The 26,299-nt window shown below is 47.9% G+C and overlaps 1 protein-coding gene across 1 annotated transcript; it reads right to left on the reverse strand.

Moving 5' to 3' along the window:
• Nucleotides 1-55: 55 nt before the first annotated feature.
• NARF (nuclear prelamin A recognition factor) lies at nt 56-25,677 on the reverse strand. The gene is made up of 11 exons (XM_066588176.1): nt 25,472-25,677; nt 18,177-18,251; nt 17,003-17,146; nt 16,510-16,642; nt 16,288-16,422; nt 11,297-11,415; nt 11,082-11,211; nt 10,673-10,745; nt 5,873-6,007; nt 4,903-5,060; nt 56-886 (listed from the first exon to the last, which is right to left on the reverse strand). The coding sequence occupies exons 1-11, from the start codon at nt 25,496-25,498 to the stop codon at nt 645-647; spliced, it is 1,371 nt and encodes a 456-aa protein (XP_066444273.1). The 5' UTR covers nt 25,499-25,677; the 3' UTR covers nt 56-644.
• Between the last annotated feature and the right edge of the window lie 622 nt (nt 25,678-26,299).

Genomic DNA, 26,299 nt, shown 5'->3' on the forward strand with positions numbered 1-26,299 from the left:
TAATACCACCATCAATAATCGTGGAGTCAATAACTTACAGCCCGGGAACAGAGAGTAATATTTGGATATTTTAAGAAATTAAGAACAAAAAAAAAAACAAAACACTGATCACATGACTCCTTACTGAAGGGGCGGTCCTTAAAATTCGGCACGGGAAAAAAAACAAAAACAAAAAAAACCACAGATTATTTCTCTTAATCCACATCCACTATTTTCTAGAACTGGATTAGTCAGACTCGGACTCCATAAAATCTGGCTTAAACAACACAAACAAGAAAATGTAGTCAAGAGGCACGTAAATAAGAGACAAGACGGCACTGGAGACGGTAACAGGCATGCGCACACAGCAGCTTTAAACCCACAAAAGGTGGACCGAGCAGCAACAACAGGTTAAAAAGACTGAGACGGGCCGGCGCTGGACACGTTACACAACAAGGACACGGAGAACATACACCAGCCCGTGTGGGGATTCACAACTAGAACACGTCACCTGTAATATTAGGGACACTTAAAGTGACTTTGAAAGATGGGACTGCATAAAAGGTCATCAATTTGGTCTCCGGGACCTCCGAGGACACGGATGTACTAGTACCGGCACATGCCTGTAGTTCAAGTCTATATCATCACCCACAGAGGAGCATGGGTCACCATTTCATGTCCACACGGGCCGTGCTGGGAGGAGCAGACACGTATTTGGTATGTAGCGTCTCCCGGGATTTCTGGGACTCGGCTCCTTCCAGCCAGCTAGTGTATAACTCTTGTATGTGAGGGTTACTTTCTGGGCTCTGAACGGGCACTTGTGTGAATAAGGCCTCCATCTCCTGAAGCTCGGCTCGCTCTGGTTTGCCATCCACGGACTGGGCCTGGCCTTTTCCATTCAAGCAACCTAAAGACAAAAATAAGACAAAATAAATAAGACCCAACCCTTCAGGACTCTCAATATTTCGTTTTGCCTTTTTATTTTTCACTTCCCAGTAGCCATTAGTTCTTCTACCGTCCCACAGACAGTCCTATGAGGGTTTGTATCTTGTGGCACGCAAAACCTTTTTTATGGTAGAGTAGAAAGTACTAGAAAACGTGTGGGATGAAACGGACAAAAACAAAAAAAAAAAGAAAAACCCCACAAGTGTGCCTTTTTTAAAGGGTTTTTATGATGTTCACCATATGGTTAACTTTATTCTGCACATCATTGCGACTATGGGAATGCCAAAATCGTATAGAGTATTTTAAAAATGAGAAAAGTTACTTTTGAGGAACAGAAAAAAAAAAAAAGGCTTTTGTCACCATGAGACAACGGCTCCCCTACTTCCTGTTCTCCATTTTAGGAGATTCTGTTAATAGAGGTAGGACTTCATTTGACAATATGAACTCAGGAGCAAATTAGAGAGAGGCGAACCCCCACCCCACCCCACCCACTGGCCAATACTTCAGGGGGATTTTAAGCAAATAGAGCGATTAGCACTTCTGCTTGTTATCAAATAAGTTTGTTGACCAGGCAGTGAATATTTAAGTATTGCAGTGTATTATTGTTCCTCAGCTCTCATCTTATTATGCCTTACAACAGGCATGGTGTAATAGGTAGATCAGAACAATAGGCCTGGAGGCCTACACTAAGTCAACTGTTGAGTAGCCTATGATGAAGTTGTGGCAATGGGGGTTTCTGGATGATGGGAGAACAGGAGAAACCCTCTCTGTCTGTCCAAGTTAGATGTATTTATCTCTGATCCTCTAGCTGGGTATTACTCATGCTGTTGCCAATCTCCCCGAGGACGCTGCTAGGCAGCTAAACAGATTGGTTGGATACAGTTTGGACCCGTTTACTTTTTAGTCAGAGACCCCTGTGATGGTAGCAATATAATACATAATCCCCAGTTCGTACTGATGTGCCATTTAGTACCTTCATCAATGATGAAATGGCACCGTGAACTTGTAAGATGCCTCAGTTTTTAATCCGCTGTACCCACTGACCCATTTATATGTGAATATGATCCAACTAAATGGCTTGTTGTAATAGCCTCCTAGTGGAGGGTTGTGCGACTAGTGGGGCTCTTTGCCCTTTTTAGTAGTTTTGTGCTCTGATGGTATCATTGCATCCCCTAGGCTCTCTTTATAATATACAGCTTGGGCACAATGCAGGGTTTAGAAGAGAAGGAGCGCCAATTTTGGTGGACTAGTTTTTGAGCACCATGTCGCTTCTGCATTAACAGTATAGCGGAAATGCCCAAGAAATGACCCCATTTCTGATAGTACACTACTCAGGGTATTCATCTAGGGGTGTAAGCAGCATTTTGAGTCCACAAATATTTTTTAGAAATTAACCCTTTCCAATCCACTGTCTGACCTCTCAAGACATTATGATTTAAGGCTGTACAGCTCCGATGTTGGAAGACGTCCGTCAGGGTTCTCTTACTGTATATTGCCAGCCTCTCTGCTGTCGGAGCCTATCCAACGTGTCACCTCATGCAGTACTGGCTTTAGCCAGCAGATAGCGCCGTTGTACAACGGCAGAAAAAGAGAAAGCCCCCCCTAGGAAAACCAGGATACAAATTGGACTGGAAAGGGTTAATGTGCATTGGATAATGCACAGTGAAAACTACAATTTTTTCATAGATGTACCATTTCAGTGCCCAATAGGTTTTGCCCAGCTTGTGCCACTGGAGAATCCCCCCAAAATGTATTGGGTTCTCCTAACTACAGTAATACCCTATATGCCTAAACTTTCTATGACCCCAGCAGAGGAGAGCTCAACGAGTTTGAGCAGACAGTGTAAAGAAGAAAAATATGGCACAACCTTCCAAGAGAAGAGGTTCTGACAAGAACTGGTGATCAAGACGTATTTTTGATGAGTCAACTTGAAAATCGGCATAAAATGCATTTCGAGGCAGAGAGTCACATCTTCAGTATGCTGGGAGGACAGGTGAGCCGCTTCATGTTAATTTCTCAAGAAATAATTTTTCATCCACTACTTCTTGTCAGAACATCTTCTCTTGGAAGGTTGCGCCATGTGCCAATGTTTTTCTATACACCACTCCTCTGCACATTAGTCCACCCTATTACCAGTAAGGCCTACATCGGGCTGGCAGCACCAGTATTAGCGCTTCTACTTAATCCTATGGCTTCACTCTAGGCCTACACCTTTAGGCCCCCTGTCCACGGCAGTGATTTCGCCGGCAAATAACACCGGCTTAAGCTTTCCATAGCGTTGCTATGGAAAGCGCCGGCCCCGTATCCACGAGCAGAGAATCATTGCAATTCTCTACTCACGGCCAGCATGCTGCGAATTGCCCAGATTCTCCACGGCCAGCCTATCTGTCAGATAGGCTGACCTGCGGAGAACCGCCTGCCGGCTCCTGCTCCCAGGTGGCGGCTCCCGTGGCTGAAATTCGCCGCGGGATACTGCAACGCCCGTGGACAGGGGACCTTAGGCACCACCACTGTCGTTCCACCCATCCTTCCCTTCTAGTGTCAACAGGATGAGACCGGCAGAGCAGATGTAGAGGCTTTGATAGCCTGGTGAATGCTACGATAGGTAGGTCTGTAGAGACTAACCAGTCACTGCCATACCGAAAGGGAGACCGCTGTCACTACTCCCCTTGATGGTTGGTAGTAATTAGCACCATTTCCAGCATGCCCTGCACTAATCGCTGAAACCTCCAGGGTCACTAGACATGGTGGTCTCTTAATGCTCCGCTGTACATGTATGGCCGGGTTGCAGGAAGTCCTTCCTAAGGCCACTCTCACACAGGCGCTTGTAAAAACGCTGCTTTTTTTTTTTTTTTTATTGCTGCGTTTTTGACAGCTTTTGCAGCTGCGTTTTCAGCTCAGTTCTAAACGCAGCCAAGCAAGGCGATCATGCCAGGACTGAAAAAACGCAGCGGAAAACGCAGTCGAAAAACCGCGGTAACCACATTCCTTTAATGGGCAAAACATCGCATTTTAAAAACGCATAAAAATAGAACAGACAGAGCTTGAAGAACGCAGCGTTCAAAAAGCGTTAACACTGGTCTGAGAAGCCCCATTGAAATCAATGGTAGCAATTGACGGTGTTCAGCCCTGCGCTGAAAATGCAGAAAAAAACCTGCTTGTGCGAGAGCGGTCTTAGGCGACCCTTAGACATGAGCACAGCAATTTAAATCAATGATGAGGTGCGCTAAGCGGCCAAAAGTACAACAATCTCCGCCAAAAATCGAGGTGCTGATAAGTGTCGCGATCGAGCGGCTGACTGTGAGGCTCTGACAGCGTTTAGCGCTGCGCTGACAAAAAAAACCAAACATTTCTTGGGTTTGTTCAGATGGGGGAATCCATGTACGAATTGTGTGTTTAGATTCCATCTCTAAAAGCCGCAGTAGAAATCCATAGCAGAGTTGCGGATTTCTGCCACGGCTATGCAGATATAGAGCAGTGGAACCGGATGTAGCCCTTTTCATTGGGCAAATCATTGTGTGGAATTCCCAACTGGGATGTGGATTTGCCATAGAATTGGTGCAGATACTCCGGCAAAAATTGGGACATGTGAACATAGCTTTAGTCTTGCAAGTTGGTTTGAAGAGATGAACGTTTGATAATTTACATAATGTACTGCACCAACTATGAAGTGCGGTATATATTATGATTTTCCCTCACTGACAGCCTACTACACCCTGCCCCTGGTAGGATTCAATAGACCACTGTATATGACAGACTCCGAGGCCATTGTTAGGCCTTCGGTTGCTATAGTAGCCATTGGCATGGTGCAATCAGATAGCGAGCGATCCCTCTCCCTTCGTAGGCCATAGAGTGATCTCTGACTCTACAGCCCATCTGTAGAGGTCATAAACATTCAGTTCAGGTAAAAGTCCTCCCGCCTGTGATGCCAATATACAGTGTAGCAGTAGGGGGTTAAAAAAACATTTTGGGACTAACCTCCTGGACAAGCCAAGACTTCCACAAAGTGATAGTGAAATTTCCCCTTGCGCAATTTTAGTACCATGTTCTGAATGTTCCGGAACCCATAGGCAGCTGCGAATCTCAGCACAGTCTCCCCATCCTTTTCTAAGCAAACTTCTTGGAAGTCTTTGTTCCTTGAAATGATAAAAACGTGATAACAGGACAACAGATTATATTCTACTGCGCAGCAAAGAGAGAAACTCAGGGGCATAATTACTGCCGTATTCCTCAGGGAGGACAAACAAGGAGCTAAATATAATTGTCTGTACACCAAACTCTGCAGAGACAGGTTATGGCCAGGAGAAGTCACCATGGTTGTCTGGGCTGGATGGAGAGGAAAAAGTTAACAACTAGTCAAAGGGGATCGAATGGTACTGTAATCACTTCCACAGTCTGCAGAATTTTTCTGTAGAGCTGCCACTATGTGGGGTAATATTGGTCTTTGTACAGTAGATTTTTCAGTAACCATATGGTAGTAATATGTGATCATGGTGTAGTGATATTATGTAGCCATTACATAGTATTGGTAATGGATTTTATTCAGCAACAGTATTGAGGTAATATAAACAATAGTAATATTTGCACCTGGCAAGCAATACAATTTAAGGGGTCGGGTCAGTGCTTAACTAATTGTTACAATATTCCTACGTGTAAGGGCAAAGTCAGTGGCCTCCTAGTTTTTTTTTTCCTTTTTAGGCCTGAACCCACAAAAAAAGTGTTTTCTCATATGAACTTTTACATGAGGCTTTTAAATCTTGACGCCCTTCGGGCGGGGGGTAGGGGGGGCAACTCCATTTAAAGTTTTGCAATGGGACCCAGCTTTTTCTACTTATGCCCTTGGATGAATTGCAGGGCGTGTGCCCCTTTTAGAAGCCCGTTCCATATATATGTATATTTAGTGTCTATACACAGTACATAGGTACTTATTGCACATGTATAGACTCACTTTATTGTCTTGTATGTGATCTCTTGCACCTCCATACTAAACAGCTCCTTAGCAGCGTGACGGAAGACGTGTGCAAGGTAACCGTCTGAGCTGGTACCTTCATGGCGAACAAATTGACACGTTGTTCCTCCAAAGCTGATGGGAAGAAAAAAACAAAACAGGAACACATTAGTTAACACTCGGATCACGTTCGCTCGGTTGCCTCATAACAAATGTGTCAACCAGGATACAGATAAGAAGAAGTAAACATGCTGACTGCAACAAAATCAATACCCGTGATGCCAGGGAAAACGTGACCCAGGGTCTTAACCCCTTAATGACACGGCCTATTTTGGCGTTGAGGACCAAACGATTTTTGGTATTTTTTAATCTCCATTTTTCAAAAGCCATAACCTTTTTATTTTTCCGTAAATTTAAAAAAGCAGAAAAACTCACTTGATGCGCTCCATCCAACTGTATCAACAAGTGAAAATCTTACTTGATGTGGGGTGCCAAGTAAGATTTTCACTTGTTGATACAGTTGGATGGAGCGCATCAAGTGAGTTTTTCTGCTTTTTTAAATTTACATTTCTTTCCTCCTGGCATTATTGTTTCGGAGTCGCTCGCTGCTGCTCTCCCCCAGGGGATGTCTTAGGACCACCAACGTATCCTATCCCAAACTGATTTGAAATACCTCAGTGGACCCATGAACTGACCGGTTTCCTTATCCTAGGACCGGTTCAGTTGCGGTGAGTTCTCTTTCATATTGCTTCTGCCTCTAATTTCGTTGTACACCATTGGAGCGCCGCTTCTGATTCATTGTTTATTCCTTTTTATTTTTCCGTCGTCGCGGCCGTATAAGGGCTTGTTTTTTGCGTGCCGAACTGTAGTTTTTATTGGTACCATGTTTGGGTACATAGGCTATATTGGAGAACTATTATTATTTATTTTATGATCGCGATCACAGGGTATGGCAATACAGGACGCCGGTATCCGGCGTCCTGTTGCCATAGCAACCCGCCGGGCTCTCAAGATGTTATCGCGAAAACCGGCTGGAGTCACAGAGGGAGCGCGCATCTCCAATGCCCCCCGCTGTTGCAGCGAGACACCAGCTACTAGTGACTTAACGTCATGGGGCGGGAAGGGGTTAAAGGGTACGTCCACTACTTCCCCAAAGTGACATACATACTTATATAACATCAGATTTTAGTAAATCACAATTACGTTTCCTATGCCCATTCTTACAGAAGGCAGAACATTTTTTTGGCAGTCTGTTCGTTAACCTTTAGGTTCTGCTATTTTTTTCTAGCTCTTCTCTTTTGTCTGTAAGCCATCTTATTGCTGAAGTGAATGCTAAGCTGAGCTCTGTTATCGGCTGCAGCCCCTGTAACGTCCCGTACACCGGGCAGGACTGCAGCCTGTAAACAGAGACTAGGGCGGGACACACCAAGAGCGGGGAGTGGCGAGTACATAACAGTTTGTTAGGTTAGTGCATGGGGAAGGAATTGTCCAGAGATGGTATAACTTGTTTAACCCTTTTAGTTATGTGGGTCAGTACAATTACATCAATACCAATTTTACGGAGAGTTTATAAGGTTGGGGCTTTTGCACTATACAACAACTCCCCTTTACTGTGGGACAAGAAGTCAATTTTGAATGCTACTAATTGGCGATTCAACTTTCGACTGAAAATATTTAACAACTCCCCCCACCCCCCGTTTTATTTTTTCCCTACTAGGAGACTTGAATTCATTAGGAACAATCTTTCTGATAGTACACTGCAATACTTCAGTATCGCAGTGTATTATATTTTCCTATTAGACTAAGCATAGCAATCCATCGGAACCCTATGATTACGTCACAGGGGGCCAAAAGAGTGAGAGAGAGCATCACGAACAAGTTGGGCGAAGATGAAAGCCCGACACATACCCCGTTTCCCCGAAAATAAGCCCTAGTTACACTACATATAAAAAAAAATAAAAATACATTACCTAGCAGGTTCGGTCCAGGTCCCTCCTGCTGCTCTCTAGAGGTTCGGCGCGGTTCCCGCAGTCCTCAGCCGCTCGTACGTGACTTCCTGGTTACGGAATTCATAAATCTCACCTCCAGGAAGCAATGGCAGGTGTTGGTTCTTCGACCACTACTCAGCAAACCAATGCAGCAGTGGATAAACCAATTAATCCAGCCAATTCATAATTCCCACCTCTACAATGCAATGCTTGTTGATTGGTTCTTCCACCGCTGCTCAGCCAATCAACAAGCATTGCATTGTAGAGGTGGGATTTATGAATTTGGTGGATTAACCAATGCGATGGCTGCAATTGGTTTATCCAGCACTGCACTGATTGGCTGAGGTGAAAGAACCAATCGAAGCCATCACATTGGTTCATCCAGCGCTGCACTGATTGTAACTGGTTAATCGACCTCTCCTCAGCCAGCCATCACTTTCTGGAGACAGGATTTAAGAATCCTGTAACCAGGAAGTGATGTTGTATGAGCAGCCAAGGACTGCAGGAAGCATGTTGGAACTGTGGAGAGCAGCGGGAGGGACCCGGACCGAGCCTGCTAGTTAAGTATAATAAGACCTTCCCTGAAAATAAGACCCTGTGCCTCTTTTGGGTCAATAATTATTATAAGACAGGGTTTTATTTTCAAGGAAACACGGTATATGAGACGAAGCGCCCATCTGACAGTTTACCACTAATTTACACACGGCATTGGAACAGAAAAGATGATTCAGGATCTTTAGGACAATATAAAGGTATAGTTATTTTCTTCACTCTGTCCCACATGCTGTTATAGGTTTAGGTTTGTAATGCAGGGATCAAGTAAGATTTCCTTTAACTCTTTCCCTACCAAGGACATATATCATACGGCCTTGAGGGGAGGCATGTGTAAGACATGTCCTTGCTACAAACGGCTCGCTCTCAGGCTTTATTACAGCTACAGCTTTGATACTGGACTTGTTCTGACTCCCTAACAGTCACATTAAAGTGGCAGAAACTCTCCTGAAAATTTTACTTTAGTTTATTGCAAATTTTGAATTTATGTTTCATGTAAATCTATTTATTCTATTAAAATCAAATCATAGGACGCACCCCGTCTGTCTGGAAATATTGAGATGCGGTGTGCAATTTTGGACCCTTACTGTCTTGGAGTCACCAAAGTATACATCCAATAAGAGGAAAAAACGCAGCAGTCTAGGATTTTAGATGCATGTAGATGCATTTTAAAATAGTTAAGCTTTACTACTTCATCAGGGCTTCTAAACAATTCTAGACAACAATTATCACCCAAAATTTGCTCAAAAGCCATCTTTTGAGCGAGGATCGTTGGGTGTAAATGTGCCTATCTTTTAGTTTTCTGCCAAATTGCTATGGAAAGTGCCGGCCCCTGTCCACGAGCGGAGAAGCATTGAGATTCTCCGCTTGCGGCAGGCAATTCGCAGCAAGCTGCGAATTGCCCCCATTCTCAGCGGTCAGCCTATCTATTACATAGGTCTGACCTGCAGAGATTCGCTGGCGGCTCCTGCTCCCAGGTGGCGGCTCCCGCGGCCGAACAAGTCAGCAGCATATAATGCAGGCTTCCGGAAGCTTATGTTTCCTCTATGTGTATAAACTGGAGCAGGGAACGTAGAATCGACAAAGAGGCGGAGCTGTGTACATTTATGTGAAATTTAGAAAATAGGTTACTGTGTCTTTAAAATTGTCACAAGCACTCGCGCTGCAATAAAAACAAAAAATACTGCGTAAATTAGTACAGAAGTGAAAGTACACTGATAACTAGGAACAGGATTAAACATTAACCAGCTGACTGACCAACGAAGAGTGCCAAGATTTGTTTTCTCCCCATCACATGGTAATCGTGTGATATCTGGAGAATGGGACATCACATGATCGGCATGCTAGCAATGTTACTTCCAAGGAGGGAACGTACCAGCGTGTGTGCGAGACCCGGATCTCCTAAGGAAGCCCTAAGACAGAGGTTCTAACACGACTGAAAGTCTATTCTATTAGGTCCCGCTTAGGAAGTGAAGGTGGGACAACTGTTGGGCGCATAGTCTTTCACACAGTAGCGATAGTCATTTGGTGAATGGAGGCGGAGTTTGCCAGAGATCTCTTCCAGTCGCCCGCGTCCGTTTACTGCAAACGGGCAGTTGCACAAAGATTGAGCGCCTCAAGTTTACACGGAGCGAGAAATGACTACTGAGTGATTTCTCGCTCCGTGCCCTGTTGGTAACTGTGTACACAGAACGACTGGTGCCAACAATCACAGTTCACAGCGATTATTGGCCTTGTGTAAGAGCTGGGTGACTATCACAGTATGAGCTCTAATGACAGCCATATTGGTATTAACCCAACTTTTCCAAAAAAGCAAAGTTAGGCCTCCTGCACATGGGCGGAAATTCCGCTGCGGGATTTCCCGCAGAATTTCAGCCTGTGCCCGCTGCCATAGGATTGCATTAGATAATGCAATTCTATGCAAACAGCCACGATTTGACCACGTGAAAACTCGCGCGGTAAAGAAATTGCGGCATGTCCTACTTTTGTGTGGGCCTTGCAGAGGCCCGCACAGAAACGTCACTGGTGACGCGCTGGCTCTGCTCTTCGCATGCGCCGGCTGGGTGGCAGCTGGCGAGACGCCGGAGCAGGTGAGGCGCAGTGGTCACTGCAGGGGCACGGCTCACATCCCGCTGTGAGAATTCTGGCAGCGGGATCTGACCTGGCCTTCTGAAGGAGGCCCAAGTAAGGAAAGGCTGGAAATACCCCCCCCCATCCCACTCCCCCAGGACCGGTCACGGCATTGAGGCCCACGACTCACACATTCTCTAGCGAAGATTCTTCCACTTCTTTGACAGAAACGTTCCTCTGTTCCATAATCTGCATCACTTCACCTGGAAGACAGGAAGACAGACGAGGATGAAGAAAAAGCTTGGGAATGAAAACAGGTCATCTTGTGCTGAGCCTAGGGGGCGTTTTAATATTAAAGAGTAGTGCTAACACATAAGGGGGTGTGAGTAATTCTGCAATCGGGTATTTTATGACTCCAGTGCACCTTTCATAGATTTTCTATCCAACATACCCCAAAACCGAAGAGGTAATATCGGTTAGATCAGTATGGGGGTCCTGACTACTGGAATCCCTTCTGGTTTCTAGAAGAAGTATCTTTATTACCCCCTTACATGTACATCAGCTGCCGTAGTGATATGTTGGACAGGAGCACCACTTACCTGAGGTCAGCACGCAGTCGATGTCGCGGCAGTCGAACAGCTCGGTGTAATAGTCTTCTCTGAGTGCCTCCATCTTCCGATCATAGCACGGCGCTACAGTGAGGTGGAATATCTTATCTGGAGCCAGATTCTAGAAGAGAGGATGGAAGTGGATTCTGGGGTCTTAGTTTAGAACATCCTTGTTCAATTCAGTAACGTAAGAGGGGCGGCCTCACCTTCTGTGATGCAAAGTAGCTCTTTACTAGCGACCCCATAATCTGCTGGGGCGATTTTGCTGTGCAAATGTGCGGTGTGACCAAGTCACCCAGAACGCGCTCCGCATACTGTACCCATCCTATAGAGAACAGAAGGAAGGGTTAATGCGGGCAGCAGGGAAGTTGAAAAACTTGCAATTATATTGTACTAGTCCCATTCTTACCTATAAAGCAGTATTGTATTACGGTAGTTCCATTCTGGCCTATAAAAAGGCGGTATTGTACTAGTCCCATTCTGGCCTATAAAAAGGCGGTATTGTACTAGTCCCATTCTGGCCTAAAAAAAGGTGGTATTGTACTAGTCCCATTCTGGCCTAAAAAAAGGCGGTATTGTACTAGTCCCATTCTGGCCTAAAAAAAGGCGGTATTGTACTAGTCCCATTCTGGCCTAAAAAAAGGCGGTATTGTACTAGTCCCATTCTGGCCTAAAAAAAGGCGGTATTGTACTAGTCCCATTCTGGCCTAAAAAAAGGCGGTATTGTACTAGTCCCATTCTGGCCTAAAAAAAGGCGGTATTGTACTAGTCCCATTCTGGCCTAAAAAAAGGCGGTATTGTACTAGTCCCATTCTGGCCTAAAAAAAGGCGGTATTGTACTAGTCCCATTCTGGCCTAAAAAAAGGCGGTATTGTACTAGTCCCATTCTAGCCTATAAAAAGGCGGTATTGTACTAGTCCCATTCTGGCCTTAAAAAAGGCTGTATTGTACTAGTCCCATTCTGGCCTAAGAAAAGGCGGTATTGTACTAGTCCCATTCTGGCCTAAAAAAAGGCGGTATTGTACTAGTCCCATTCTGGCCTAAAAAAAGGCGGTATTGTACTAGTCCCATTCTGGCCTAAAAAAAGGCGGTATTGTACTAGTCCCATTCTGGCCTAAAAAAAGGCGGTATTGTACTAGTCCCATTCTGGCCTATAAAAAGGCGGTATTGTACTAGTCCCATTCTGGCCTATAAAAAGGCGGTATTGTACTAGTCCCATTCTGGCCTATAAAAAGGCGGTCTTGTACTAGTCCCATTCTGGCCTATAAAAAGGCGGTCTTGTACTAGTCTCATTCTGGCCTATAAAAAGGCGGTCTTGTACTAGTCTCATTCTGGCCTATAAAAAGGCGGTATTGTACCAGTCCCATTCTGGCCTATAAAAAGGCGGTCTTGTACTAGTCCCATTCTGGCCTATAAAAAGGCGGTCTTGTACTAGTCTCATTCTGGCCTATAAAAAGGCGGTCTTGTACTAGTCTCATTCTGGCCTATAAAAAGGCGGTATTGTACCAGTCCCATTCTGGCCTATAAAAAGGCAGTATTGTACCAGTCCCACTCTGGCCTATAAAAAGGCTGTATTGTACCAGTCCCACTCTGGCCTATAAAAAGGCGGTATTGTACTAGTCCTATTCTGGCCTATAAAAAGTCGGTATTGTACTCGTCCCATTCAGGCCTATAAGAAAAGGCGGTATTGTACTAGTTTTACTTTTGCCTATAAAGGCAGTATTATAGTAGTTCTTGTACTGCCCATAAGGCAGTACAAGGGCTCTTTTACACAAGCGCTGTCCGCGCACAGTATAGCCGCATGCAAGGTTCGCGTCTAAAATGGCGTGAACGGGTTGAGTCCAGCTAATTGAAAGTAGCCCGTTCACACAATCCAAGGTGTTTTCCTGCTCCCATAGGAGTGTATGAAAAGCATGCAGCAAGGATAGGACAGGTCCCATCATTGCGCGCACCACGGAGCTGACATGTGAGTTTGCACTCGTATGTCCCATCTCATTAGATGTGCGAAATCAGCGTATCTAACAATCGTTCGTGTGAATGTGCTTCTATAGAAACCCATTGGTTCCTATAGAAGCGCCTCTCCTGCCCGCATCGAATACACGCGGACAGTGTTCGTCTCAACTGGGATGTTCATCTGTACGTCATTAGCAGAACTGGATAAGTTTGGTGAGGTCTGCTGAGAAATTGGGTAATTACCACGGGACAATCATTGTTCAGAATTTGACGATAGTCATCCCCAGCGACTGAGTGAGATTTGTTCAGTTTCTGAACGACTGCCTGCTGAAAGTGAATGGGGGCAGTCAGAAAGGGGAGAACACTCCCCGGCCCGCTCCACCTCCATGCCGGGAGCGATACTCACTCCTGTGAAGGTACACAGGCGCGAGCATCAGTGGGACGAGTGTCGAGCATCATTTGCCAGACAGCTCGTCCCGTGTAAATACGGTATTACATGGTAGGACTGTCAGGCGGCCAAGATCCGTCCCAGCAACTATGGCTCCTGCGTCATTCACACAGGAGTGATAGTGTGTCAGAGAATGGAGGCCGCCCACCTTCATTCATTGCAAACATGGAGACGCTCAAAGACTGAGCAACTCCTGTTTAAAGTAAGTGAGAAGTCACACCGCAGTAATTGTTTCAGCTCTCTGAAACTGAATGACTTCTTGCTCTGTTGGGTGCCTTGTGTACAAACCAGCGTATATTCAGGCGACTACTCGCCCGTGTTAAGGTCCATTTAGATAGGACGAACGTCGGACAAATGATGCCCGGCACTCGTCCCTACGTGTCCTCGCTCCCGTGCTCCTGTACAGGAGCTAGTAGCGCTGGCTCACTCACAGAACAGCCAGGAGGGTGGTGGGGCAACTGCAGGAGATTTCACTCCTCGCTTTCCCTCGCCCCTCTCTATTGACTCAATACTGAACAGCCGCTATTTACACTGAACGATCAGCTCATCGTCCGTCATTTATGCAGCATAAACTATGATCGCTCAGCATAAATAGCAGCTGTTCAGTATTGAACGACCGCTATGTTAAGTCAATGTAGAGGGGTGGGGGAGCAAGAGAAGTAAAATCTCCCGCCGCCTCCCCGCTGTGAGCCAGCGATACTAGCTCCTGTGCAGCAGCATCACAGGGAGTATGTGCGGGGACGAGTGTTGGGCATCGTTTGTTCAGTCTATATGAGCCTTAAAAAGGTACTATAAAAGATTAAAGGCCCTTCTACACGGACTGACAGTCTTTTAAATGATTACACGAGCGCCGACGTCACCGCTAAGGTCGTCAGCGCATTTAAACTGAAAGACTTGCCGCCGTCTCGCAGGCTTCGCGTCCGCTTCTTGCTCAGCACTTCACTTCCTATGGGAGGCGCTGAGTGGCGAGCATTTACACCGCATGAGAAGCCAGCGAGTCAACGAGGTTTTTGTAAGCTGACTGAAAAGTCAGCTTAAACAACCGCGAATGACGAGCGAGCGATATATTTTTCGCATTCACACTGAACGATTATTACTCAAATTCATTCTAATGCATTTTGCGCGATAATCGTTACGTGTAAATGGGCCATAACACCCAAGGCTACTAAAACAAGTTGGGTTATCTGCTGCCAGATTAGACAGCCGGCTCCCCTCAACAACCAATAATCCGTGTGAAACAAATGGCTGCATGTCCTATTGTTCCATCGTCATGGATGAGAACAGCAACTGCAATGTGCGGGATCTTCGTATATCGGATCGCTTTTCTGTGCAAGTTCACACAAGTTTCTTTGGCAGCAGCTGGTGAGGTGGCGGAGGGAGGTACAGCGGGGTACATCAGGTAGTCATTACATGGTATGACCCCGGCTCCCACTCCTGTCTGATCCTTGCAGCATTCAGCGGTGTGGTTGTTATTGTATAGCATGCAGTTGCAGACTAGTTCTCTTGCCTTCTTTCAGTATTTTCACTTTCTAAAGCCGCCCTTAGGGGGCAGAGCAATGCATTATGGAATGTTACTGTCCCATTCACGTCTATGACTGCGATATCAGCATTAGCTGGCACTGAGCCAAAGAAAAGACTGCGGTGGGGGGGAGATTATCTGGAGCTCCATTCTCCGAATAATCATTCATTTAAGAAAACAATGTGAAGGGTCAGCTGCGTCAACATCAGATCCTAAACAGGCTTTTCAGGTTCTTCATGCGATGTGTGCTAGGGGTGATCGTGTGAGCTTATAGGGATTCTCAAGGCAGCGCCAGCTGTCAGTGGCCGGCTCCACCCTGGTTGGAGAGGGAGCCGCTGCTCCAACTCCTGTGTAGTGGCTGGCGCTGGTAATTGCAGTTGTAGCTCTCATTAAAATTAATGGGACTCCAAGCCTGCAATTACCATAGGTTTCAATGAAAGGGGCTCTTACAATTATAAGCACCGCACACTATACAGGGATCGAAGCACCGGCGTCCACTCCAACCCTGGTGTAACTCCGCAATGACAGCCGGCGCTTCCTGGAACCCCTCGGGACCCCGGACAATCGGCTGACCAGGCGCCCACTGTCAGCGCCGCCACACATGATTCGGTCATAGAGTGAAAGCCCTGTGTAGTGGTTGGCGCTTGAAACTGCAGGTTCAGCTCCCACTGATTTTAATGAGACCCAAGCCTGTAGTAACAAGCACAGGCCATTGTACAGGGGTCACAGCAGCAGCTTCCATTACGTACCTCTGTATATGGTGGTGCTGACAGCAGGCACCTGATTGGCCAGGATCCCAAGTGGCGGACCCAAGCCAATCAACTATTGATGACCTACCCTGAAGATACATCAATAGTATATCCCTGGAAAGCTTCTTTAAAAACTCTATAACAACAAATGTGACATGGTGCGTGTCAAGGTTTAGAAGGGCAAGTGAAAGAGTTCTAAAAGAAGAAAATCCAACATGGCCGATTTTCTCCAATCGATGTGAAGAGCTTAAATCGATACAAACAAGAAACTTGTGATCACAAGAGAAAACATCATCATAGACCTCAGCTTCCTAGACCCACTCGAAATACGACTTGCAGGGGAGCCGATGCTTATATGGGGTTGACTTTGGCCAACTCACCTTAAAGGTCTATGATGGTAAAACTTACGGCAGCGGGAGGGTTAACCAGCTGATTAGCCCCCCTGATAGCAATGGAATGATAGAGTTAACCCCTCCTGCCCCATGGCATCTGAAGGCTCCCATAGACACACATTATTGCACTGCTTACCTGGACAAGTGGAGGCGAACATGGGGAAGGCGTGCTCATCCTGGGTCTGCCGCCTAAACCTTTGTATGAAGTCTCTCTGGGTTTCTAGGATGCTGAAATCTGCAGCGATTGTTGAATCAAACACATGATGGACGCCTGAGGGGAACAAAACACAAAACATTTTGCAACAGGAGGTATATATATATTTTGCAATTTATGGCTTTAAGTGAGGCTTCTACTAACCCAGGCTCTTGAGGAAGCCACAGAGTTTCCTGGCCGCCTCACAGACAGAAAGCTGGAACTTGACAGCAAAATAAGGCACAGACTGCGGACTGACCGACGCCACCACCAGTCTGTGGAAGGCAGCGTCACATTTCTGGAAGACAAGGGTAAAACATTACAGGTAACTTTAGGCCGGGGTCACACGTAGCCTCACTTGCCAGAACTTCACGATTCACCATGAATTGTGTTTTTGAGATGCATTTATTGGCTTTTTGATTTTTAGAGGTGAAACTTCTTAAAAAGTATTGTTTCATCTGTAAAAACTGTGCAACAACCGCACCGCAAACCCGCGGCAAGTCACAGTAAGACAGGTGTAGTTACGGTGCCGGCACACTACCGCTGGGTGCGAGCCCGGCCTTATTAATAACTTAGCAAATACTTAAAACGAAACTGCATCGTGTCACTCGTAAGAATGCCTGCAGGGAAAGGGTTAAGACGTTTACTACAGCCGTACCTTATTGAGGCTCAAAACCTTGAAAAGCTCCTTCTGGTTCTGAGCAAAGATCTTGGCCCCTTCCTCCGAGGTCACACAGTTCCCGCAGGCCAGGCAATCACTCAGAAAGATGCGGGCGTCCGCCAGGCGGTGAAACTCACTTTTCTAAGTATATTAAAAAAAAAAATTAAAAATCGTTATTATGTAAAAGGGGTTTTTGGAATTAAAATATTTCTATGTAAATAGATGACTATGCTAAATCATAAAGCTTCTGCACCCGCAGCCCGTCAGGGATTCCGCATCATTGCCTAGCGACGGCACGGGCAAAAATTAACATTTAAAAAAAAATCTGTACTGCGCATGTCTGACGGCAGCTCGCCACGACCAAGCGCAGTACAGAAAAAGAACAACACAGGCACGCAGGATCGCCGGCCGCGGTCAGGATCGGAGTCGGGCTACCACATGCAGAATCTGACGCGTTTGTATGCAGACGGCGTTAGGCTCAACCTTAAAGCTATACCCTTCTTTGCAGAACTGGGATTCTCCATCACTAACAATTAGGGGCCTTCACACTTGCAATCGCGACGTCGCTGTATATTTTTTTTTAACGCAAATGTAAATAGGACGATAAAAATGTGCTGCACAAAAATTTTGCGAGTTTTTGCGCTGCGTTTTTAACATTAAAAAAGTCCTATTGACATTTGCGTTAAAAAAAAAAGCAGCGATATCACAATCGCAAGTGTGAAGGCAGCCTTAGAGGCTTTTACCCACTGGTGTTTTTTTACTGCTGCGACACCGCTGCGTTTTTTTTACTGCAGATGTCAATGGGACTTTCTAATGTTAAAAAAAAAAATCGCAGAAGCGCAAACTTGCGATTTTTGTGTGATGCGATTTTAACATTAGAAAGTCCCATTGACATCTGCAGTAAAAAAAACACAGCGATAAAAATACCGCTAGTGGGTAAAAGCCCTTAGGTATATTGACTGTTGTCCACTGCCGACTGAGAGGCGTTTGAACAAGTCTTCGCTCGTGAGATCCGGTAACTTTTCCCCCAAATCCCGCAGTCAGCTGTGAAGGGTGTTGGGTCGGCTCAGGGTGACAGCAAGAGATAAGGGTCAGAGTTTGGGTGTGTGACGCCCATCCTGGACTCATCTACAAGCACACATGGAAGGTCTCAGATAAGCTGGCGGCTCACCTCATGGCCGTCCCCCGCAGGCAGCGGCTCGGACAGCTCGGCGTTATCTGCATTCTTCTTCTTCTTGCTACATTCCTGGTGGGGAAAAAAGAGTGAGAATTAGATATTTATTCACCAAATAAGAATCACAAATCAATGAGATGCACCTAATATTTATTTGAAGTTTAACCCCTTAAGGACATTTGTTTTTTCCTTCTCACTTTTGAAAAAAAAAAAAAAAAAAAAATGATTTTTTTTGAAAGTGGCGTCAATGCAAAAACCCCAATTCCGCCATCTTCAGGGGGTACACGGTGGTCTGGCTTTCACATTACGGCAAAAACAAACTTTATTCTGTGGGACAGTAAGATTATGAAGATACCAAATTTACTTTTGCTGTACTGAATACAAAATATCTTTGGGAAAAAAAAATATTTGTGTCGGCATCTTCTGACAGCCGTAACTTTTTACATTATTACAGCGGTGTGAGGCCTAATTTTTTTGAGAGACGATCAGTAGTTTCGATCGGTTTCATTTTGCAGTTTGTGTGACTTTTTGATCACTTTTTATTAAATTTTTTTCTTGGAGCGACCAAAAATGAACAATTCCGGCATTGTGTATTTTTTTCTGACGACATCAACTACTGGGGACCCCACCCTCAGGCCCCGTAGCGCTCAACTACTGGGGACCCCACCCTCAGGCCCCGTAGCGCTCAACTACTGGGGACCCCCCCCCCCCTCAGGCCCCGTAGCGCTCAACTACTGGGGACCCCACCCTCAGGCCCCGTAGCGCTCAACTACTGGGGACCCCACCCTCAGGCCCCGTAGCGCTCAACTACTGGGGACCCCACCCTCAGGCCCCGTAGCGCTCAACTACTGGGGACCCCACCCTCAGGCCCCGTAGCGCTCAACTACTGGGGACCCCACCCTCAGGCCCCGTAGCGCTCAACTACTGGGGACCCCACCCTCAGGCCCCGTAGCGCTCAACTACTGGGGACCCCACCCTCAGGCCCCGTAGCGCTCAACTACTGGGGACCCCACCCTCAGGCCCCGTAGCGCTCAACTACTGGGGACCCCACCCTCAGGCCCCGTAGCGCTCAACTACTGGGGACCCCACCCTCAGGCCCCGTAGCGCTCAACTACTGGGGACCCCACCCTCAGGCCCCGTAGCGCTCAACTACTGGGGACCCCACCCTCAGGCCCCGTAGCGCTCAACTACTGGGGACCCCACCCTCAGGCCCCGTAGCGCTCAACTACTGGGGACCCCACCCTCAGGCCCCGTAGCGCTCAACTACTGGGGACCCCACCCTCAGGCCCCGTAGCGCTCAACTACTGGGGACCCCACCCTCAGGCCCCGTAGCGCTCAACTACTGGGGACCCCACCCTCAGGCCCCGTAGCGCTCAACTACTGGGGACCCCACCCTCAGGCCCCGTAGCGCTCAACTACTGGGGACCCCACCCTCAGGCCCCGTAGCGCTCAACTACTGGGGACCCACCCTCAGGCCCCGTAGCGCTCAACTACTGGGGACCCACCCTCAGGCCCCGTAGCGCTCAACTACTGGGGACCCCACCCTCAGGCCCCGTAGCGCTCAACTACTGGGGACCCACCCTCAGGCCCCGTAGCGCTCAACTACTGGGGACCCACCCTCAGGCCCCGTAGCGCTCAACTACTGGGGACCCACCCTCAGGCCCCCTACCGCTCAACTACTGGGGACCCACCCTCAGGCCCCCTACCGCTCAACTACTGGGGACCCACCCTCAGGCCCCCTACCGATCAACTACTGGGGACCCACCCTCAGGCCCCCTACCGATCAACTACTGGGGACCCACCCTCAGGCCCCCTACCGATCAACTACTGGGGACCCACCCTCAGGCCCCCTACCGATCAACTACTGGGGACCCACCCTCAGGCCCCCTACCGATCAACTACTGGGGACCCACCCTCAGGCCCCCTACCGATCAACTACTGGGGACCCACCCTCAGGCCCCCTACCGATCAACTACTGGGGACCCACCCTCAGGCCCCCTACCGATCAACTACTGGGGACCCACCCTCAGGCCCCCTACCGATCAACTACTGGGGACCCACCCTCAGGCCCCCTACCGATCAACTACTGGGGACCCACCCTCAGGCCCCCTACCGATCAACTACTGAGGACCCACCCTCAGGCCCCCTACCGATCAACTACTGAGGACCCACCCTCAGGCCCCCTACCGATCAACTACTGAGGACCCACCCTCAGGCCCCCTATCGATCAACTACTGAGGACCCACCCTCAGGCCCCCTACCGATTAACTACTGAGGACCCATTCTGAGGGTGTATACTGAGGACCCCATACCGATCAACTACTGAGGACCCCTACTGATCAACTACCAAGGACCCATCCTGAGGACGTATACTGAGGACTCCTACTGATAAACTACTGAGGACCCATTGTAAGGATCCCTATCGATCAACTACTTAGGACTTATCCTGAGGGCATATACGGAAGACCCCTACCGATAAATTACTGAGGACACATCCTGAGGGCGTATACTGAGGACCCCTACCGATCAACTACTGAGGACCCATCCTGAGGGCGTATACTGAGGACCCCTACCGATCAACTACTGAGGACCCATCCTGAGGGCGTATACTGAGGACCCCTACCGATCAACTACTGAGGACCCATCCTGAGGGCGTATACTGAGGACCCCTACCGATCAACTACTGAGGACCCATCCTGAGGGCGTATACTGAGGACCCCTACCGATCAACTACTGAGGACCCATCCTGAGGGCGTATACTGAGGACCCCTACCGATCAACTACTGAGGACCCATCCTGAGGGCGTATACTGAGGACCCCTACCGATCAACTACTGAGGACCCATCCTGAGGGCGTATACTGAGGACCCCTACCGATCAACTACTGAGGACCCATCCTGAGGGCGTATACTGAGGACCCCTACCGATCAACTACTGAGGACCCATCCTGAGGGCGTATACTGAGGACCCCTACCGATCAACTACTGAGGACCCATCCTGAGGGCGTATACTGAGGACCCCTACCGATCAACTACTGAGGACCCATCCTGAGGGCGTATACTGAGGACCCCTACCGATCAACTACTGAGGACCCATCCTGAGGGCGTATACTGAGGACCCCTACCGATCAACTACTGAGGACCCATCCTGAGGACGTATACTGAGGACCCCTACCGATCAACTACTGAGGACCCATCCTGAGGGCGTATACTGAGGACCCCTACCGATCAACTACTGAGGACCCATCCTGAGGGCGTATACTGAGGACCCCTGCCGATCAACTACTGAGGACCCATCCTGAGGGCGTATACTGAGGACCCCTACCGATCAACTACTGAGGACCCATCCTGAGGGCGTATACTGAGGACCCCTACCGATCAACTACTGAGGACCCATCCTGAGGGCGTATACTGAGGACCCCTGCCGATCAACTACTGAGGACCCATCCTGAGGGCGTATACTGAGGACCCCTACCGATCAACTACTGAGGACCCATCCTGAGGGCGTATACTGAGGACCCCTGCCGATCAACTACTGAGGACCCATCCTGAGGGCGTATACTGAGGACCCCTACCGATCAACTACTGAGGACCCATCCTGAGGGCGTATACTGAGGACCCCTACCGATCAACTACTGAGGACCCATCCTGAGGGCGTATACTGAGGACCCCTGCCGATCAACTACTGAGGACCCATCCTGAGGGCGTATACTGAGGACCCCTGCCGATCAACTACTGAGGACCCATCCTGAGGGCGTATACCGGGGACCCCTACCCATCAACTACCTAGGACATATACCAAGCATAGGTCATTAATATTTTAGCCCCAGATAACCCCTTTTATTACAGCACTGATAATGTAGCACAGCTCCCAGGAATGACTCAGTCTATACTGTACTAATCACCATGGTTGGACGTTAGCTGTACAAAAGGTGGCCGCTGCAGGTGAAAAGCAGGAATACCCGATGGCCGCTCGATGAAGAATAAATTAATGATTACTGATCTATTACTGTTTTATTAAAGCCTCGCACTCTTCTAATCAGAACACAAGAGCTCCCGAACTCCTGGGGATACAAGATCCTGCAGGCTAACAAAACCCCGAAGTGACTGGATGACTATCAGAAAAGTTGGCGCCCTCCTACAGCGGTACAGGACTATAACTTTTGCTTTAGGAGGCGCAGCGACGTAAAACAAAAAGGAAACTCAACTTTAGATAGTGGTTACTCTTCATACCCCAAAAGCCTCCAAAAAAACCTTCTTTACAAGAATACATGATTTATACAGCTGAAATACAAGTAGAATCATCAGGGCGGCCATCGAGCGCAGATCACAGCGCCAACGTCCCCGCTCACACAGCCGCCGACTATTACGAGGTCAGAGCTCGCTCAGGCTTTCTACATCGTTGGCTCGTTCACACGACAATCGTTCAGTCGCTGTATAGAAGGACTGGACAATCGCTAGTTAACGAACGATACGCGAATGAACCAACGATTATTATGCTGCGTAAAATGAATGAAGAGCGAAGGATTCTCGTTTGATCGTTCGGTCTAAAACGCGAGGGAATGACATAGTCTAAAAAGGTGACAGGTTCCCTTTAAATCCCACGAGGTCACCTGACGCCATGTAACACGGAGTATTTACACAATGACCCCGGCCGCTCTCACAATATTTACATCCCCTCTCCAACAAGGCCGACCTCAACCCAAATATTTGTTAGAGAAGTGCTCATCCCGTGAGAGTGAAGACAAACAGCACACCCCCTACAGGGGTCCGACAAACAGCACACCCCCTACAAGGGTCCGTCAAACAGCACACCCCCTACAGGGGTCCGTCAAACAGCACACCCCCTGCAGGGGTCCGACAAACAGCACACCCCCTGCAGGGGTCCGACAACTAAGAAGCAAAGCCAAAAGGTCCAGAGGGGAAAGAAGGGGGAGAACAAAAGGTCAGAGAAACCAAGTGATACAATGTTACCAGAGCAGAGAGAGGGGAAACAAGGTTACATCATGGAGGCAATGGCAAACATCAACATGGAAAAGCTCCATACAGTCATCACCCGGGGTCACATTCCAACCTACAACTTCAGCACTGCAAGGCAGCAGTGCTAACCACTGAGCCACCACACTTGTTGCTATGGAAATAGAAGAGCAAGAAGAATATACAGAAACACAATGTCAAAAGCCGATACCGCCATCGCTCTCTGTCAGATCTGAGCCTATTGTTCCAGGACAGCAAGGCAGAAGTGCTAACCACTGAGCCACCACACTTGTTCTTCCATTGCTAGGGAAATAGAAGAGCAAGAAGAATATACAGAAACACAATATCAAAAGCTAATACTGCCATCGCTCTCAGTCAGATATAGTTCTGGGACGGCAAGGCAGAAGTGCTAACCACTGAGCCACCACACTTGTTCTTTCATTGCTAGGGAAATAGAAGAGCAAGAAGAATAAACACAAATAATATAAAAAGCCGATACCGCCATCGCTCTCGGTCAGATCTGAGCCTATAGTTCCAGGACGGCAAGGCAGCAGTGCTAACCACTGAGCCACCATGCTTGAGAAGAAAAAAAAAAAGAGCAGACACAATGAGAACATACAAACTGATGTTGTCCATAGTCAGACATGAACTAGAGCCCTGCTGTTGCAAGCATGGTGGCTCAGTGGTTAGCACCACTGCCTTGCAGTGCTGGAATTGAAAGTTCAAGCCGGACCAAGGGTGATGGCTGTATGGAGTTTTTCAATGTTGAGGTTGCCCTTGATGAGGTCTGAGCCTCGGACCCCAGCAGTACAAGCCAACAGTACTAACCACTGAGCCACCGAACCGATGGGCTGCAAGTTCCATCCGCCGCCCAATGATTACAATGATCCGCATCAAGAAGGGACATTTCACCTTTTTTCCCCACATATGGATTTGAAAAACAAGCAGAAAAATGGCGCAGGGTATAAACTACTGCGTGGATCCCCGCTGAAATTAATGGCATGTGGAGTTGCCACATATTTGGCGTAGAATCGGCGTGGATCCGCCATATACTGAACCGTGCAGTGCAATTTCATCTCACATGCTAAAGCCGAAATTCCACAGCAATACCGCTGTGTGTAAATCCTCCCCAAGGCCGGCGTCGCACTGGCGTGAACGCAGTTGCGCACGCATTTGTGCAATGGGCGTTGCGTATTTGAGCGCACAAGTGCGCATTTTATTGTACTTTTTGCGTTCGCAAACAAAAAAAAACAAACACACAATCGTGATCTCATTCCTTAAAATGAGGCATTAAGTTAATCAATCAATAGAAGCTGTTTTTTGGCAGAAAAGCGCCGGAAAATAGCCCATGCTGCGTATTTAAATGCGCCAAAGAAATGTACGCGCAGAATACACTTATGTGAACGAACCTATTGAAAGCAACGGGTTCTATTCACTGCGAGCAAAACGCTGCACAAACACGTTCACGTGACACCGGCCTTAAGCGCACTGCGGGCGCGATATCAGGCCAAGAAACCCGGCGCAATATCGCTCGGCAACCTGCGTTTTACCCGCGGATATGAGGCGCTTTCGCAAAACACTTCAGCACAATTGCGATCCTCCGGCGCTCGTTTCACAGGTGGCGGAGGATCGGCAAGTGCTTCTCATTGGACGCCTTGCGATGTGTTGCGAGCGATGCTTTCCGAGGGACACGAAAAAAAAAAAATTAGGAAGCACAGCTGTTTTTTTATTTTACTTCCCAGCATCGCTCGCGTGTAGGAAACCATGCGAAAAAATGCTGTTCGTAGTCACGCAGGTTTTGCGCGCCTCAACACAAAAAAACTCACGCTCGTGCGAAATCGGCCTTACTCTGTGCATGTACGCATCCAAGAGCGACAGCAGTCTGACAAATTCGGATATCGCACCCTTAAAAGTTGCGATTCTGGGTGCGAGCACGAGGCGTTTCTGCATTAAAATTAAAAAACGTATCGCATCTGTACGCTTGTGATTTTCACGTGCGCCAAACATTTTTTACAATAGTTTTAACGGTAAAAAAAAAAAAAAAAATGAATCACATCGCACGTGCGCAAATCACATGGCATGCAATATTTAAAAAAAAAGGGATTCCTGGCGAGGAATCTGCGTTAAACAGGACGACTTCTCTATCTTGTAGCGTCGCTGCGCAGAAAACCCGCTCGTGAATACGCTACTGTTACTTCCACACGCGAGCTCCGGCCGTATCGCCATAGGATGAAATTTGGGCTTGAAAAATCGCCCTATGTGAACAGTCAGGTGACATCTATGTCTGCAGCCATTACTACCACTGGAGGGCGCTCACCGCCTTGGTGCAGTTCTCACACTTCATGTCTAGCCCGAGCTCTTCCAGGATCCACGAGCAGCAGCCGAAATCCCTGGTCTCCGCAGAGCCGAGCCGCTTCTCTCCGCTCTCAGCCCGCCGCCGCTTCTCTCAGCTCTCACCCTTTGTCACACAGTCTCTGGCTCCTCTAAACATTCTATTCCTCCCATTACCCTTCTCCGTTTGATTGACAGCTGCTCAACCAATGAGAAGCCAAGGACAAGGGGCTAACTCCCGCCCCTCCGCGTCCAGCGAATCACAGAGTACAGAGCGCTCAGCCCTGATGTGTCCTCTCAGCTCTAAAGCGCGGAGGCCATTTTTGTGAAGACTGCCGTATAGGATTATATACACGTTGACCCGCGTAAAACGTCTTCCGTAGAGGAGCTCATGCGGCGGAGGACATGTTTTCCTCTAGTGTCTTCACATTAGTATGAAGAGGCTGCCGCACACAGGTGGTCACGTGACGACGACACGACCATAGAGAGGCAGCGCTGCGGTACGGAGGGGCCACGTAGGTGGCCGCTATGGAGGACTATCCTCGTGCAGCTGTGGCACAGCTGGGTGGCCGGAGCAATGGGCCAACAACACATTTTTTAACACTAGTTTACTAATCATTTCAAGGGGTTTTCCGGAACTAAGATGTTAAAGGGAACCGGCCACCTCTTAAGTTATGGCGCTTTCTCCCATAGACTTGTATAGGAGAGCGCACACGGAATGTGAAAACAGATATTCGTGCTGTACGGGATCCAGGACGTGTATAAAATTCCGTCACCCCCCCCCCCCCCCCCGCCACTAACAGCGCCATAACTC

The sequence above is a fragment of the Eleutherodactylus coqui genome, chromosome 13, assembly GCF_035609145.1.
Source record: "Eleutherodactylus coqui strain aEleCoq1 chromosome 13, aEleCoq1.hap1, whole genome shotgun sequence".
NCBI classification, from domain to species: Eukaryota; Metazoa; Chordata; class Amphibia; order Anura; family Eleutherodactylidae; genus Eleutherodactylus; species Eleutherodactylus coqui.

Coding starts and splice junctions, on each gene's coding strand:
- NARF (XM_066588176.1), bottom strand. CDS start 25,498: ATGAAGTGTGAGAACTGCACCAAGGCG. Junction 18,252..25,471: donor GTGAGAACTGCACCAAGGCG/GTGAGCGCCCTC, acceptor TTTCCCCACCAG/GAATGTAGCAAGAAGAAGAA. Junction 887..4,902: donor AGTCTTGGCTTGTCCAGGAG/GTTAGTCCCAAA, acceptor TTTTGTCTTTAG/GTTGCTTGAATGGAAAAGGC.